The following is a 16,716-nucleotide window of genomic DNA, read 5'->3' on the forward strand; positions in this document are numbered from 1 at the left end:
TACTTCATTTAGTGGGTTTATGAGTCACCTCTGCCTGCTGGAGCTTGACGTGGGGTCAGAAGTCACAGCAGCATCCATCTGCCGCCCACTGTTCTTGATTCAGGGGGCATCAATCAAATGGGAGGGGTGAAGAGAGGAGGAGGTTGGACCACCTCTGCCAGCCTGGGGCTAATAAAGAAGCATAGAGTCATTCTTCTTGAATGATAGACTGCTTCTTCAGCTCTTGGCAGCAGAAGTGAATGCAGAGCATGCAGATTTGCAGGCAGCTACGGAGGTGGCATTTGAAGGAATCCTGTGCAGGTATACCTACAGGGTGCCTTGGTCCTGTAGGAAGCCTGCATTGTGCCTAAACCTTCACTTCTAAGGTTGTGGTAAGAGTCACAATCCCAGGACTGGCACTGGTAGCTTACGGCACCTGTGCCAGGCTAATTGTCGCTGGCACAGGCACTGCCTTTTCCTGGCACACCTCCTCCTAATAACTAGAATAGCTGAGCAGCACAGGATGCTTTGCATCTTGTCTGCCGCCCAGCCACCTGAAGCAAGAGGCTGAAGTCTTGGCGGCCAACACTGGCTAAGGCTATGAGCTTTATATCCCAGACTCTTTCCAAAGAGTAGCTTAGCTGGAGTCAAGAGGCTGCTCTGCACTAAACCATCACCCCTTGATTCATTCTTAGAGTCAGAAATATGAGATGCTTGCTGACTAAAAAGAGCCACAGTGCATCAGATGTTGCTGGAAATACATGTGTAGCCATTATCCCATCATTCCCACTTTGGTTAAGAATTAAAAATAAATTGTTATTATAATGTAATATCTTTCACTGTCTTGTTTGAGTGAGTCTCTTAAGTATAGCTAGGGACCTCATTTTAATACAGTATGCAGATAATTTGTATCTCTTTGTGTCTCATTTATATCCCACATGGCATCCCTTTATCCACTCTTAGGTCAACCCCCTAAACTCACTGCCCCAGCATTCTCCTTTACTTTCTCTGGAAACTCTTTCAATGTATAATTCTAAACTCAGGCTATGAAAACTATTGGGTACAGTCACACAGTACAAGCTGTTGCTGCTGTACATTTAAGGTGTACATTCATTTATAAATACAATTTTATTGAGCTCTTGCCTTATGCCAGGCACTGTACAAGGCACTGCAAACATAGCATGGAACAAAGCACAGAAGGCTGACATCCCCATGGAGCTTCAAGTCAGTCTAGAGGTGTCCAATAACAGGTGCATTTTCAGCTCACTTGTCACTCTGAGCACAGGTTCCTAGTTAAAGCCCACTCCTGTATTCCACACTGGCCATTCCAAACCTTCATAATGTTTCTTACATCTCTTACCAAATGTATCATATTGTATTGCATTGTATTATGAATACCAGTAGAACCTGACATTCTACTCCACAGGGAATTCTTGGTTTCTGGTCCCCTAATGTTCAAACTTGTCTTCACCTATGCCCATCTTCACCTCTCTTTCCCTGTCTTAGAGGAGCACGTGCCCTTCCTCCTAGCTAGGTTTATCTTTTGCTCCTGTGCTCTGGATCCCATGTGACCCATTTCCTTTGAGATTTGTTTCTTCAGTGTTTGTGTATCTCCAGTCTCTCCATATGAATAAGCAGAAACTCTCTCTTGTCTAGTCGACCCTAAACCAATTTTTCAAACCTGAGTGCCTCACGGTAGCCCAGCCCTTCTCTTCACAGCTAGGGTTCTGGAAAGAGTAGTCTAACTGGCTGTCTCCTCTTCCTTACTTTCCATGTGCTGTAGAAGTGATTTCTATGTCTAATCCCCCACTTCTGACCATAGCCTTACTGAAATTGTTCCTGTTAAGATAATCAAACTTCTGAATTGTCAAATCCAGTGATCCAGAGAACACACTTTTACTTGTTGCCTTTCTCAATTTTCCTCCTAGGGTTGGCATTGTTCACCACTGTCCTGCTTTTGAAACCACCACATCTGGCTTCTGGGACACCTTCCTCTCCTGGTTTGCTGCCCATCTTTCTGGCACCTCCATGTTATCTTTCTGTGTCCAGTTCTCCTGTGTCCACCTCAGAGCTCCTTCCTCAGACTTGTCTACTAAGCTTTTCTTCAACAATCCTATCTGTGTCTGTGACTTCGACCACCACATCTCCCCTTCATCCTTTCTCTTGAGCTTATTACAGCCAACTACTTATGGATCAACACACCTGTGTCCCACAAGCTCCTCACAGTCAGCATGTGCAAAACTGAACACATCATCTTCTCCACCAAACTGGCTCCTCTTCTAAGAGTATTAGCCAAAAAAAAAAAAAAAAAAAAAGGCAGCATCATCTCATCTCCACAGCCTGAAAATTTGGATCATCCTTGACTTCTCTTTCTCCCTCATCTTCTACTGTCAACAGAGCGTCAATACATGTCGATTACATTTTATAAACATACATTATATATATTCTGTATGTCCCTTCTCCCCACAGCTGCTCTTGTTCAGGCATTTATCTCTCCTGCTTGATCTGTGGAATAGCCTTGAACAGCACACCTTCCGTTTCTAGTCTCCTGCTTTCCCCTGTGCTTCTTCCATTAGAAAAATCAGTGATATATCATTAGAATGATGATTGCATTGTATTTTGATTGCATTATATTGTGACTGATTGTATTATGATTCAATGTCTATTGTTCTACTGAATTGAGAGCTTCTTTGGGGCAGGTATTGCATGTTGTTTATCTTTGTATCCCCAATGCATGTGATAATGATGAGCATATAGTAGATGTTCAATAAACACTTGTTCAGTGAATAAATGACTCAACCTCTAACAAGAAGAGCAGACTGAGCACAGATAATCAATCTTGAAAGCTTTGAGCACGGTCACATTTTAGCAGCTTGAATGCCTAAGTAGTTACTGATGTGACAATAACACATTTGGTGGTTGAACTAACACTATTGTTTAAAAATAGTGTTAGTTAATTTTGCCTTTTAAAATAATATGAGTTTATTGTAGAAAAGTTAGAAAATATGGATAAGCAATAGGAAGAAAATAAAATCATCCATAATTCCATTCCCAATAGATAACTACTGATATCTCGTTGATGTAGATCTTCTCAGTTTGTTTCCTAAATTTTTACTTTCAGTAAAGAAATAGGATGAAGCCTCGGGGATGTCTTAAATGCTGAGCTGTCCTCTGCAAGAGTAACCAGTCATTAAATCACAGTGCTCAAGGATTCTTGGCAGACCTGACCTAGATGTAGGTGAGTGTTCACATCCGTCAGCGCTAATCCGGTGGCTAGACGTTAGCAGCATCATGAGCAGTGATAATACTTTTGCTAGACAGGTGTCACAGTAGGGTAGTATCTTAGTCAGTTTGGGCTGCTGTAACAGAAAACCATAGACTAGGTGGCTTAAACAACAGAAATTTATTTCTCATACTTCTGGAGGCTGGCAAGTCCAACGCAAGATCAAGATTCCAACAGATCTGGTGTCTGAGGGCTGCTTTCTGGTTTGCAGATGGCCATCTTTGGTTGTATTCTTACATACCAGAGAGCAGAGAAAGAGGAGAAGCAAACTTTCTTGTGACTTTTTATAAGGGAACTAATTCCATTGACAGGGGCTCCACTCTCATGACCTAATTACCTCTCAGAGGCCTACCTCTTAATACCATCACATTGGGAGTTAGGATTTCAACATACAAATTCTGAGAGGAAACAAACATTCAATTCACAGCAGGTAGTTTCTCTTGTTTGAAGCTAGACCCTAGACAGTGCTGTCTGCCATTTGGAAGAGAGAACAGAGACTGGGAAAGGAAATTTACATAAATTAGTAAACTTCCAGGACTCCAATCCTGGTGCATAGTTGGACTGCAGAGCAAGAATCAGGTATGAGGACAGAGCACTTGGGGCAGGTTAATGAGAAGACCGTAGCCATCTGGGCATGAGGGAGCCTACTGGATTATCCAAGGACACTGCAGCCAGGACCTGGGGTGGCAAGACCCATTCTGGTCCACCTCCTGCTGGGGATTGAGCTCCTAATGTATTGTCAAGCTGGGCCAGTTTGGTTTAGAAATCAGGAAGAATTGAGCTGCCAAGTTGAAAGACTTAGTAATTGTAGTTATGTGAGGCTGCGAAGGTAGGAAATGACAAATCCCAAGCCCTTTGGAGTGCTGAGATCCCACTACAATCTATTTAATTTTGTGACCCATATAACTGTTGTATGCCATATGTCTATATAGAATAATTAAAGCTAATTAGAATTAATTTTGGTTGGTGAGTGTTTGAAGAGTTTTATAATAACTCTAGAGATAATTAGAGATGCTCTGGGATGTCACAAAAGAAGTATTTGGAATAATTTGTCTAGATGTTTAAGCCAGAGATGTGCAATGAAGGCTAGTAACAGAAACGAAAATTCTATAATTGCAAGAACACTGAATCAGGAAGGAAGAGTTGGAGGTTAAAATTGGTATGCTGCTTAACAGGTTCTCTGAAAGAAACCAACAACCCAACAACAACCTTGCTTTGCAGCATTTGCCAATTTCTGTGGTGTAAATACTCCCACCATGGTGGATTTCAAGTATTCCATGGTTTAACAACTGGCTCACACAATTCCTGAATAGTTAGTAATCAGCTTTTATTAACCTTGTGCAAGGCAGCTAGAGCACACCAGTGTAATTTTCACTGAACTTCTAGTTAACTTTGTGATCTTGGGTAAATAATTTCACTTCTTTGGATCTTGGTTTTACCATCAAAAAAGCAAAGTTGCTAAAATAGCCTCTAAGATCTTTTCCAAAGTTAACATCCTAATAATGCAGCTGGTATTATAGGGCAAGACTAATGTCACATTATATGCTAAAAGAGTGACATCAAGAACTTTTATGAATGTTATTGTGATATACCAGAACATATAATTTGGTATTGAGTAGGTGTAATAATCACCCATGTTATGATTTCTGCTGTCAACGTGTGTGTCCTTCTCTAGTTCCTCTTCCCAGAAGGATTAAAAACAACAGTGCAGCCATTAGAGAGCCAAATGTCACAGCCCAGGAGTGAGGGAAGAAACCATTAGTTGCCGAGTGTGTGGCTCATGCCTGTAATCCCAGCACTTTGGGAGGCTGATGTGGGTGGATCATGGGGTTAGGAGTTTGAGACCAGCCTGGCCAACATGGTGAAACTCCGTCTCTACTAAAAATACAAAAATTTTCGGAGTGTGGTGGTGTGTGCCTGTAATCCCAGGTACTCAGGGGGCTGAGGCAGGAGAATTGCCTGAACCTGGGAGATGGAGGTTGCAGTTAGATGAGATTGCACCATTGTACTCCATCTCTGGGTGACAGAGCAAGACTCCATCTTGGAAAAAAAAAAAAGAAACCATTGGCTACAGTCAGAGAATTCTACACTCAGTTTCTGGGTTCTAGAGTCAGCCAAGGGACTGAGAGAAAATTTTGTAGCTTAGATACATGACCCTATCTGACCATGGGACAGATCCAAGAGGGTGGTTTTCCTTGGACTAATAATGACAGACATGAGTGGCTAATTTGTTCTAAGCTTTCTAAGGAAAAGCCTAGGTGTCTTTTCTATTTCTGTGTGTCCAATCCTGTCCCTTAATAGGAACACAGTAAGCATTTGTTGAGAGAAAGAATAATCCGTTGGGATTTTTTTAAAAGAGCAGATTCAGAATTTTAAAATATTAATTCAGAAGTAGTCATGTACTTCTGAGTTTACCTGAATAATGCTGAAGAAATATATATTTCTTTTTTAATTGTTTTAAGCCTGAGTTTTGCTCTTGTTGCCCAGGCTAGAGTGCAATGGCACAATTTCGGCTCACTGCAACCTCCACCTGCTGGGTTCAAGCAATTCTCCTGCCTCAGCCTCCCAAGTAGCTGGGATTACAGGTGCCCACCACCACCCTGGCTAACTTTTTGTATTTTTAGTAGAGATGGGGTTTTACTATATTGGCCAGGCTGGTCTCAAACTCCTGACCTCAGGTGATCCACCTAATCTGGCCTCCCAAAGTGCTGGGATTACAGGTGTGAGCTACTATGCCTGACCAGAAATATATGTTTCAAAAGTGAAAAACGAATTTCTTGTTATAATAGAAAACTTTTTAGTGCCTTCAGTTCAAAAATTGGTCATATACATCAGCCTTCTAGCTAGATAACATAATTTATTACATAACCAGAGCCCAATGGAGAGAAACATACATAAGAAAAACCCACATATGAGCCAGGTTCATTCATGCTCAGGCAAACCGGGTGTTTACTCCCACCAGTGAGTGTGCCCCCTTCCCCAGGGCCTCAGCCAGTGGAATTAACTTCTCTCTTTGGAAGGAAAAGACAATATTGATCTGCAGAGGATACTTATCTATATATCATGTGCTGATTTACCAACATTTAATCCTGGTAATGACCCTCATAAGCTAAGCATTGTCATTCCCATTTTAAAGAAAAACAAACTGAAACTCGGAGAGGTTAAGCAACAGAACTAGCTAGTGGTAGAGCCAAGAGTTAACACCCCAAACATTGTGCTCTTCTCACCAGACCAGGCTGCCCCCGGGCTTCCGGGCTTCCTCTTCCTGGTGTCTCTCTTCTGTGATTGCTGTGGGAACTTGGATGATTTCTCATGTGAATGAACCTGGCTCAGCCCATGCTCAGGCAAACAGAAGCGCCAGTCTCTGACAGGGTTCAGAGCAAATTCGTCAAGTCAGGCTGGTCCCAGACTGCGCTATCTGGACTGTACTTTGCCCTAATGAATCAGATCCATGGAGGCTGGGCAGTTGCAAAGGTAACTAACATGCTGTGAATCTGAGGGCCCAGTGAGTCTTCGTAGATGTGGCACCTGGACTTTGACCACCTCCAAGAGGAGAGGAGGCAGTCTTGGGCTAGGTCCCTGGAGCAGCACTGAAGGAAGGTGGGAAGCCGTCGGAGCAGGTGTGTGGGAACACTCGCTCCCTTATTTCCCTTCTTTGAGCTGGACATGCTTTGCTGTCAGATTAGGAAAGGCAATATTGCCTTTACCGGGACTAGGAAAGGTCATTTATGTGAATGTTGTGAGTGTGATTTGTCATCATAGATGTAATTCCTTCATTTTGAGAATCGAAGGGGCTATTTATTTGGCATCCTTAAATACTGAGGACTAATTTACTGGAGTTGATGTCTCTTGGCAGCAAAATGATGTGATTTCGGTGGAAAGATTGGGTGTTGCGCCTTTGCAGTGGGAGAAGGGCTGCCTAGTGGGACAATCTGGGGACAAGGGGAAAGCAGTTTCCTTCTCATTCCACTTACGTGGTCCAAATGGTTTTGAGTTCCACCGGCCTTCAGAAAAGACTCATGTGCCCTTCCCTGTATCTGGGACATTTGGCCTTTCCTGGGATTTGCTGGCAAAGGCTGTCATTGCACCTGGCGTTTTCAAGGGAGTGAGCTGACATGGGAAGGAAGCCACAGGTTTCCCTGGGGTTGGGAATGACCTTGAGGGGGAGGCCCTCTCTGCACCTTGCTCTTCTTGTGTGTTCTGCTGTCTCATAGCTCTTGGCTCCCTGGTGTTTGAGCAGAGTGACGTCTCGATTTCAACAACCACCCTTTTGACCTTCTGTTCTGATATGAATTTTTATATGAGGCTGGGAACTTCAGTAGTGGAAACAAGTTAACTGATTTGATCAGAATCTTGCAACCTAAAACAGTTCCTAGGGAAGAAAAGAATCGAAGCCGACCTAGCCTGTGGGTGCTCCTGACACAAGAGAATCCCTGAGCAAAAGTAAGGTCTGAGGTGTGCATTCCTTTCGTGGGTGCAACCCCCACACCTTGCCACCCTGTGCTATGGGCAGAGGAACCTGGAGGGTAATCAGTCCCTGGAGCAATTTCTCATTTTGAGGAATACATGGGGAAAATTAGTTTGGTGGTAGGGAGACTTCCAGGTTTTAAAATCTCCAGCGAGGAAGAATCCTAAGACATGGCTATTTTCTTATGAAAACCGTCCCAAACTTGCCTCTTGTCGGCTCCTCTGGAGGAGGAACAGGTATGACCATATTATATAGGTTCTATTCTCTGAGGGGGTTAATGTAAGGATTCAGAAAAGGTGCATCTTGAAAACTTTTTTTTTTGTTTAATAAACATCTTCAGCCACTCATACCACCCCAATCTTTATCCTTGGTAGCACTGTTATTTATTGAGCAATTAGTATATACCAGGTAATATGTTAGGCACTTTGGATAGGTTATCTTAACTCTGTGAATAACCTTGCAAGGTAGTTATTACAGTCTCCATTTCCTGGGTAGGGAAATTGAAGCTTGAAAAAAATGAACTGGCTAGTTAAGTGGCAGAGTTAGGATTTGAACTCTGATCTAGCGCTCTCCAAGACCCACTGTATTTCTGATACCACAGAGCCTCCACTGTAAGTGTTAAATAAACACTTGCTGGTGGAATATGTGAAGAAACATCCACTGGGATTCCTTGATAGCATTTTTAGCTGTACCTATTACTGTTATCTGTCTCCCATGCCTCCCCCATCTGTCGTTGTTCCGAATGTACTTTTTAATTTTTTTAAGCAATATTAATATAATGGTCTAGTCTGTTATTTGCTTCATGAATCTGAGAATCTTTTTTTTTTTTACAGATTTCTCAGTATCCATGCCCATATGGTTTGTTTTAGATAGATTTCAAGGACTGTAGCTGTTCTTTTCACAAAACCTAATCAACCACCATGTTAGGATACAGGCTTCAAATGATGATTTCTCCTTTTTTCTGTGTCTGCAGGAAGGTAAAATAACTACACAACTAACTCAAAAGCCAAGACAAATTCAGAGAATCCGAGATGGAACTTTGGGCTCCCCAGAGGCTGCCCCAGACAGGAGGGAGGGCCACAGCACCCTCAAAGGATCCAGGCCGCAGGTTTCAGAGAGATGGACATCATCGGTCTGTCCCTCAGGCTCGGCACAATGGAGAGAGATTCCACCAATGGCGAGACAACCTCGGGAGCCCACAGCCACAGCAGGGGCCCAGGGCAGACCATCAACAGCCCTATTATACATCCAGGCCTGAGGACTGGCATCAGCCTGTGCCTGGGATTGACTATTATGAAGGTGGTTATTCCAATCAGTTGTATTCAAGGTATGGCTTTAGGGCTTGGAATGAATGCAACTCTCCTAAGTGCTTATGAATAGATTGTTCTTTTCCTTCTTCCTTTTCCTTTTATTTCTCTCTCCCCCCCTTTTTTTTTCTTTTTTTCTCTTACTACATTTCTTTAGCTAAACCCTGTCCTCTCCTAAATTGGTTTTTGGTGGAGATAGTATCAAAGATAGTATTTCTTTCCTCTTTATCCCCTAGTGGAGCTTCTTAAAGAAGCCATCACAAATGTGATTGGGTATTGAGGGCTAGTGAAGCAAGGCGGGGTAGAGGGAAGAAGAAGTGGTGACATTCAAGACAGCAAATGGAACTTTCTTGCTCTGGGATTGCAAAAGGTAGTATATGTGGACTATGGAAAAGCTTTTCTTGGAGCTCCCTCTAAGGAATTTCTCATTGTCACTGGACCACTCTGCCTTGGGATTAGCATGATGCTACCAGCACCAGGAAGAGTCCTAGTGCCTACAACAGTACCCGGAGTATAATAGGCATACCAGTAATCCCAGTAATCTGTATTGAATGAATGGGAACTTTAAAAACATTGGCTTTAGGGAAAGCAAATATAAACGTGTAGGCTCCAAGTTCAGAAGGAAGAGGTTGCAGTGAGATCATTCTATCTGGGTTGGAGATTCTAGAATTCCTGCTCCCCTGGTCTGTAGCCATGGGCTTAGTATGGAATGTTGGAAGCCATCTATGTTCTACTTTAGCTTTTCCAGTTGGGGTGATATTTACCTGCTTAGATTTGGGGTTGAAATTATGACAATTATTATAAAGAATTTTTTTCCCTAAGAAATACTAAAGAATTGCTAATTGGGCTGGGTGCAGTGGCTCATGCCTATAATCTCAGCACTTTGGGAGGCCGAGGTGGGCAGATCATCTGAGGTCGGAAGTTTGAGACCAGCCTGGCCAACATGGTGAAACCTCATCTCTACTAAAAAAAAAAAAAAAAAAAACCCACACAAAAATCCAAAACACAATTAGCTGGGCATGGTAGTGCATGCCTGTAGTCCCAGCTACTTGGGAAGCTGAGATGGGAGAATCGCTTGAACCCGGGAGGTGGAGGTTTCTGGGAGCTGAGATTGCGTCACTACACTCCAGCCTAGGTGACAGAGTGAGACTCTGTCTCAAAACAAAAAAATTGCTAATTGATGAAAATGTCAATATTATGATGTTCCTCTCCCCAATCTTTTTGGATTGTTGAATTCTCAAAGAGAGGCATGTTCAGGACAGAGGCAATAAAAGTAATCAGACTTAACATAGTCTAGTTGGACTTTTTAATTTCAATTCCATCTGGAACAAGCATGGAAATTACAATGGTATGTTGGAGACTTAACACAGTCATCTCAGGAAGTGGTTTTCTCAGATGTCAGGACAAAGTGTTCTAAGATAATATGTATGTATTTGGGGAGTAAGAGTTTTACTATAAAAGTTTTAAATAAGAAAGATGTTTTTAGAAAAAGAGTTTTAAGTAAAAAAAGATTCTACTATAAAAATTTCGCTCTTGTTATGCAACAAAGTCCTGACTCCTCTGATTCTGTTTACAGGATATGGAATTAACCATGGCTTTCAAGCAGATTCTAGCTTGGGTCACAACCCCGTCCTCTGAAACTGTTTAGTTTGTCAAGTCCTCCATTGGTTTCTCTCTTTACCACCCTTGTCCTCCACTGACCGGCCTTCTTTGTGATATTTTAGGCCAGGTTATGAGAATTCATATCAGAGCTATCACTCTCCCGCACTGAGGGAGGAATATGCTTATGGAAGTTACTACTATCATGGACCCCCACAGTGGCTGCAGGAAGAAAGAGGTACGGAAAAGTCTCCGAGAAGGCTTTGGGATTTGGGGATGGGGCAGCTGCTCTGAGAGGCAGGTGAGAGACCAAAGGAGCCATGTTCAGACCTCACCTTGGGCATCCTTTTTTGGCCAGACGAGACTGCAGCAGTAACACTCCTCCTAGGTGTCCTGAGATGTCACGAGTGTTTTCCTTTGTATGCACAGATGATGGTACTGTTACTAGCACTGTGAGGATTTGGCACTTCATCCACATTTTTTTCTCCTACTTTGCATTATAGCCAAGATTATAGTCTTTGACCAAGTAACAGTGAAGTCAGTTCTTAAGGACATCTGCTGGGCTATCACTTCACCCCGAGGGCAGCAGATATGCAACCAAGGAGTGTTCTACCCTATAATAACAGGTATAGGGTGTGTCTTAATGGCAGCTTCTGAACTGCTAGCAAAGATAAACCTGTTTCAACATTGAACACACACACACACACACACACACACACACACACACGCGCACACACACAAATCCCCATTGTAGTGCAGTTGTATAGAGCCATGCTAATTGGTTCAGAGGGGACTGAGAGGCATCCTGTGGACTTTCATCATTAGCTTTTGCCTATCTATTTATTCAATTTGGAAAATATGTTTTTAGCCCTACTGTGCTCCAGTGAGTCCTCACAGCTCAGTAATATCTTTCTAAGAACTTTCAGAAACAGGAAGTGACCTGTCTTGATTTTGTTTTCTCTGAGGGTGCAGTGCCAAGGCAAAGGAGCCCTTATATCTGGCATGAAGATTACCAAGATCAAAAGTACCTCGATGAACATCATTATGAAAACCAGCACAGTTCATTTGGAACAAACAGTGAGACCCACTTCCAGTAAGTGTGAAAGGAAAGGCCAGTTTGACATGACGTTGTCAAGCTCAGACTATGTTGGGCAAATCTTACGGGGTCTGTTACTGGCCTCTCACCTCCAGAAGCCCGTGTACCTTTGTTTTAGTCACAGGGATATGGGAGTATCCCAGGATGGGCCTGGCCAGCTATTAATATGTCTGTTCAATGAATGGGAACTTTAAAAACATTGGCCTTAGAAAAGGCAGATACAAACTTGCAGGCTCCAAGTTCTGGTGAGTCTGAGTCCTGGGAGGTTACTTCAGGTCTGTCCTAAAAGAGAACTTTCATTCTGTGTTGGCCTTAGAACAGATATGGCCTAGCAAAAGTTCTCATGATTAGGTCATGAGAACTTACCTGGGCTGCGGTGCTTCTCCTCGGCCTACTCCTGAGCCCTGACAATGGGACATCTCTCTGTGATAAGACAAGACAGGGAAGAGAGTTTTGCCAAAGCATCTCTCCTGGTGCTCTAGGCCCTGGAATTCACCAGCCTAAACACTCTGATTTAAGTCACTCCAGACCATCAAGCTGTAGAGACCAGGCCTTCTCATCAGGGCCTGAGGCCACTTCCAGCCACTGAGCTGTGGAACTCAAGCACTCCTGTTTTGCTGGGATTAGTAGACTGAGGTGGCAAGTGGGAGGAAAATGCTTTCTCCTATGGCACCCAGGCAGACATGGTACCTGCCCCCACTTTGGAGCAGGTCAGCCTCCAGCGGAGAGCGCCTCCGCCTTGCTGGCTTGCCCAGGACCCTGCTCACTGCGCCTGTCATTTTGCTGCAGATCTAACAGTAGGAACCCTTATAAAGACAGCCCTGCTTCCAACTCTGGACAGGAGTGGCCTGGGGAGCTGTTTCCAGGGAGCCTGCCTGCTGGGGCCCAGAAAAATAAGGTAATCTAAAGCGATGTGGGGGCTGGAGACTGTAGCCATGTGTCACAGCTGACACTCTCAGCAATGGCAGGACAGGGCCCTTGGAGATGGGTGTCCAGTGGCCATTCCTTCCCTTTTGACCGAACCTCTGCCCGTGCCTTCCTTTTTTTACCTCCTTACTGCCTCAGTCTTGTGCAACCAACGCCCTGAACTGAACTCCTTTGCATTTTCGGCAAATTGACAGGATCAAGAAATGTTACCCAGCTTACTCCAACATACTGGGATAGAGAGGAGGCTGTCACCAGGTGTTAGGTGTTTGGGAACCCAGGGGACTAGCAATTTTGTTTAACCCAGGAAGTGGGAAGTTGCTAGCATCTTTGAATTCAGGTTTGAGAGGCAGGACTTGAAACCTTTTCTAAATCTTCATTCGTCTCTCTCCTCTAAAAATCTTATTGTATGCACCAACTGGGCCACAAAATGGAGATCTTTTTTAAAAAAATAATCTTTTTTTTTAAGAACAATTTTAGATTTGTGAAAAATTGGCAAATATACTACAGAGATTTTTTTTTTTTTGACAGAGTCTTACTCTGTTGACCAGGCTGGAGTTCAGTGGCACAATCTTGGCTCACTGCAACCTTCACCTCCTGGGTTCAAGTGATTCTCCTGCCTTAGCCTCCCAAGTAGCTGGAATTACAGGTGCCCACCACCACACCTGGCTAAGTTTTGTATTTTTAGTAGAGATGGGGTTTCACCATGTTGGTTAGGCTGGTCTCAAACTCTTGACCTTGTGATCCATCTGCCTTGGCCTCCCAAAGTGCTGTGATTATAGGCATGAGTCACCATGCTTGGCCAGGGATGGGTTCTTAATTTTGAAAGTCTTTATTAATTTTGTCTACCTTATTAGGTCTGTATGGTTTTTGAGGTCAATTTCTTTTGTATTCTGAGTGCTTAATAGGGTAGGACACATATTATTATGATTAATAGTAACAATACAATGACAGCAGTCACATACATATGTATAGCACTTTACAGTGTACAAAGAGCTTTATTTTTTTAATTTTTTTATTTTTTTGAGGGTGAGTCTCACTCTGTCACCTAGGCTGGAGTACAGTGGCTTGATCTAGGCTTACTGCAACCTCCACCTTTCCGGTTCAAGGATCTGCTCGCCTCAGCCTCCCTAGTAGCTGGGACTACAGGTGAGCTCCACCACACCCGGCTAATTTTTGTATTTTTAGTAGAGATGGAGTTTCACCATGTTGGCTAGGCTGGTCTGGAAATCCTAACCTTAGGTGATCCTCCTGCCTCGGCCTCCCAAAGTGCTGGGATTTCAGGTGTGAGTCACTGTGCTTGGCCCAAAGAGCTTTTGAACCCATTATTTTACTTGTATGTACACAAGATGTAAATTCAATGAATTTATTTATTTAGTGATTTAGAGAGTTTTGCTCTGTCACCTGGGCTGGAGTGTAACAGCATGATCATATCTCACTGCAGCCTTGAACTTCTGAGGTCAAGAGATCCTTCCACTTCAGCCTCCCAAGTAGCTGAGGCTACAAGTGTGCACCACCATGCCCAGCTAAATTAATTAATAATTTTTGTAGAGATGGGGTCTTGCTATACTGCAATTTGGGATCTCAAATTCCTGGGCTCAAGTGATCCTCCTGCTTTGGCCTCCCAGAGTGCTCTGATTACAGGCATGAGGCATCATACCTGGCCCTGTGAATTTCTTTACACCTGCATCCAACGGGAAAGCATGGTACCTGGAGCATAATAGGTGCTCATTAAATAGTTGGTGAATTGCTTGAAGTATATAGGGCAGATATGATTATATCACAGATGAAAGCATTGAGCTCAGAGAGCCTAAGTTATGTGTCCAGGGGCACAGCAGCTGAGTATAAGATAAAGCTGAGATTTGAATTCAAGGCCCCCTGACCCTAAGGCCTGCACTCTTTCCATTGGGTCATAATACATCTTTTTGGCAAATGCCTGTCAACTTGATTATCTCTTTTTCTTCTTTCAACACATCCACTTTCACTGTATTTATTTTGTTTCTTTGAAGGAATGCTTGAGAAGACCCCTCTCTGAAACTTCTTCCTATGTGTTTTTAACTTTCAGCCATCATTGGCTAGTGAGTCCAACCTTCTCCAGCAGCGTGAGTCCGGTCTCAGCTCCAGCAGCTACGAGCTCAGTCAGTACATCACAGATGCCCCTGAGCAGGACGATCCTCCAGCGTTAGCAGCTTGGAGTCCAGTTCAGGCTGGTGGGTTCTAAGATGATCACAAGAGTTGCTTGAATGTGATGTGGAAGGGCCGGGTGGCAAGTGTCTGGGAAAGTCAGCCTTAAGATGGATCATTGCCTGCCTCATTTGCTTATGTAGATTTCCTGGGCAGAGAGGTCAACTTTGGTTCCATTTTCTATCTTTTTGCTAGTAATGGTAATTGCATCATAGCTGATTCCTGGAAGGGAACACTGCCCCTATCCATCATCAGATTGGGGAAGGAGGCACTCAGTCGTGCTTTTAAGACAAGTGAAGAGCAGAGAGAATTAGGAAAAGCAAAAGGAGGACACAAAGCATCATTGCTTTGTCTGGACGTAGGAACCTTGTCATGAGTATAGAGGCCGCAAAAGCCAGAGACTCCTTGGGCTCTCAACATCACAGAGTCTGGGCTGAGTGCATTATCATTTGGACTGAATCATCAAGCCCATGCATTGTATTCTGACACATTCTCAGAGGCTTAAATCTGACTGGAGCAGGGAACATGGGCTTCTTCTGATTACACAACCCACCCAGAATCTTATTTTGGTTCAGGCAGAATTTGGGCAGAAATACATCTGTGGCATGTTCCTAAACTAAAGAACAGTGATGGAAGTAATGCTAACGATGTCCATCTGTGTCTGTTGGTCAGAGTATGTCTCCTCAGCTGGTCCCAAAGCACCCATGAAGTTCTACGTCCCTCATGTTCCTGTGAATTTTGGGCCAGGAGGTCAGTTGGTGTGTGTGGGTCCCAGCTCTCTCACTGACGGGCAAGCAGCCCTCGTTGAAGTGCACAGCATGGAGGTAAAGAAGACCCAGTGTCCCTGAAATGCCAGCACACTGCTCACCTAACTAGTCCTGACCTGCTTACTTTGCTTTCCTGCACCTGAGTCGGGGCATCTCCAGAAATGGGACACTCTTGTGGGAAACTGGGCCGTGTACCCCCTGGATTAGGGGGTACAGGAATGGGTGGGGCTCTTCTCCGAAAGAATTGATGCTAGAGTTATGTTTTTCCTGAGCTGTCAGTGGCTCATCTTTAGCAACAAGATTTATTTTTTTCTTTCTGCTTTCTCCACAAGGCCTTGAGCCACATCCTAGGACCATCCTAGGACCCTGGAGTCTCATACTAGACTTGACTAATAGGGGCCTAGGGTGGATGCAGTCTTAAAGACAAAAATCTGATTTTTAAATTCCAGGTTATTCTTAATGACTCTGAAGAGCAAGAGGAGATGAGAAGTTTCTCAGGACCCTTGATTAGGTAAAATGCTGTAAGAGCTGCTGAGTAAGGGCTTTGGAAACCTAGAGAATCTTTCTGCCCAGATCAGCATTTTGGAGTTTTGTTCTTGATTTCCTTGGAAAAAAATGTCTGTCCTTATTGGAGTGGAATTCTCTGTGCCACAAGATAGAGCCAAATGTGGCCTGAGCCATTTTGACAAGCCATTCAATAGTTGAAAGACAAAGAAAAATTGGCCTGACAGTTTAGAAATCTAAAATCAGTTCCCTTTTGCAGAGGCTGCATGGTAGGAAGTTTTGGTGTTCCATGTGCTGATAGATGTTAGCAGAAAAGTGGAGCATAGCCTGGGAAGTCACTGACAAGTGGATCATAGCAGAAACAATTCTTGTCACAGTGGCTTTTTCCTGGAGAAGTAAAAAAGATTGGCAGTGTTCAAGTTACAGAACAGTGTGCAAGTGAGCCCTCTGCTGTACCGAGCCGGGACTGCTTTTAAATGTCTCGTATTTCTGATAAATGTAACTCAGGGCATCTTTGTTGAGGAGAGAGTCCTTGCTGGGTGACAGCCCACCTGGGGCTCAGGCTTGGGGCATCCTGCTGACTCGGAGTCCCATGGTGGACAGGT

The 16,716-nt window shown here is 43.8% G+C and overlaps 1 protein-coding gene and 1 long non-coding RNA gene across 9 annotated transcripts in view; one reads left to right on the forward strand and one right to left on the reverse strand.

The window, feature by feature from the left end:
• The window catches only part of LOC128930116 (uncharacterized), a 45,658-nt gene extending 39,030 nt beyond the window's left edge, over positions 1-6,628 (reverse strand). Inside the window, exon 1 of the long non-coding RNA XR_008477767.2 lies at positions 6,490-6,628. This is a non-coding gene — a long non-coding RNA (uncharacterized LOC128930116). The remainder of the gene's footprint in view (positions 1-6,489) is intronic.
• A 196-nt stretch (positions 6,629-6,824) lies between these two features.
• SEC16B (SEC16 homolog B, endoplasmic reticulum export factor) overlaps positions 6,825-16,716 on the forward strand; it is a 39,896-nt gene continuing 30,004 nt past the window's right edge. For 7 of the 8 annotated variants that reach the window (XR_008477764.2, XR_008477765.2, XM_054247813.2 and 4 more), the window contains exons 1-8: positions 6,825-6,882; positions 8,704-9,057; positions 10,762-10,874; positions 11,609-11,729; positions 12,522-12,630; positions 14,722-14,866; positions 15,513-15,664; positions 16,057-16,118. Coding sequence is in view for 6 of the 8 variants with exons in the window: in XM_054247813.2 (XP_054103788.1) it covers positions 8,762-9,057; positions 10,762-10,874; positions 11,609-11,729; positions 12,522-12,630; positions 14,722-14,866; positions 15,513-15,664; positions 16,057-16,118 (998 nt within the window). In the remaining 2 variants the exon portion in view is untranslated. Of the gene's footprint in view, positions 6,883-8,703; positions 9,058-10,761; positions 10,875-11,601; positions 11,730-12,521; positions 12,631-14,721; positions 14,867-15,512; positions 15,665-16,056; positions 16,119-16,716 lie in introns of all 8 variants that reach the window. The other variant, XM_078356247.1, reaches the window with a different exon arrangement.

The sequence above is a fragment of the Callithrix jacchus genome, chromosome 18, assembly GCF_049354715.1.
Source record: "Callithrix jacchus isolate 240 chromosome 18, calJac240_pri, whole genome shotgun sequence".
NCBI lineage: Eukaryota > Metazoa > Chordata > Mammalia > Primates > Cebidae > Callithrix > Callithrix jacchus.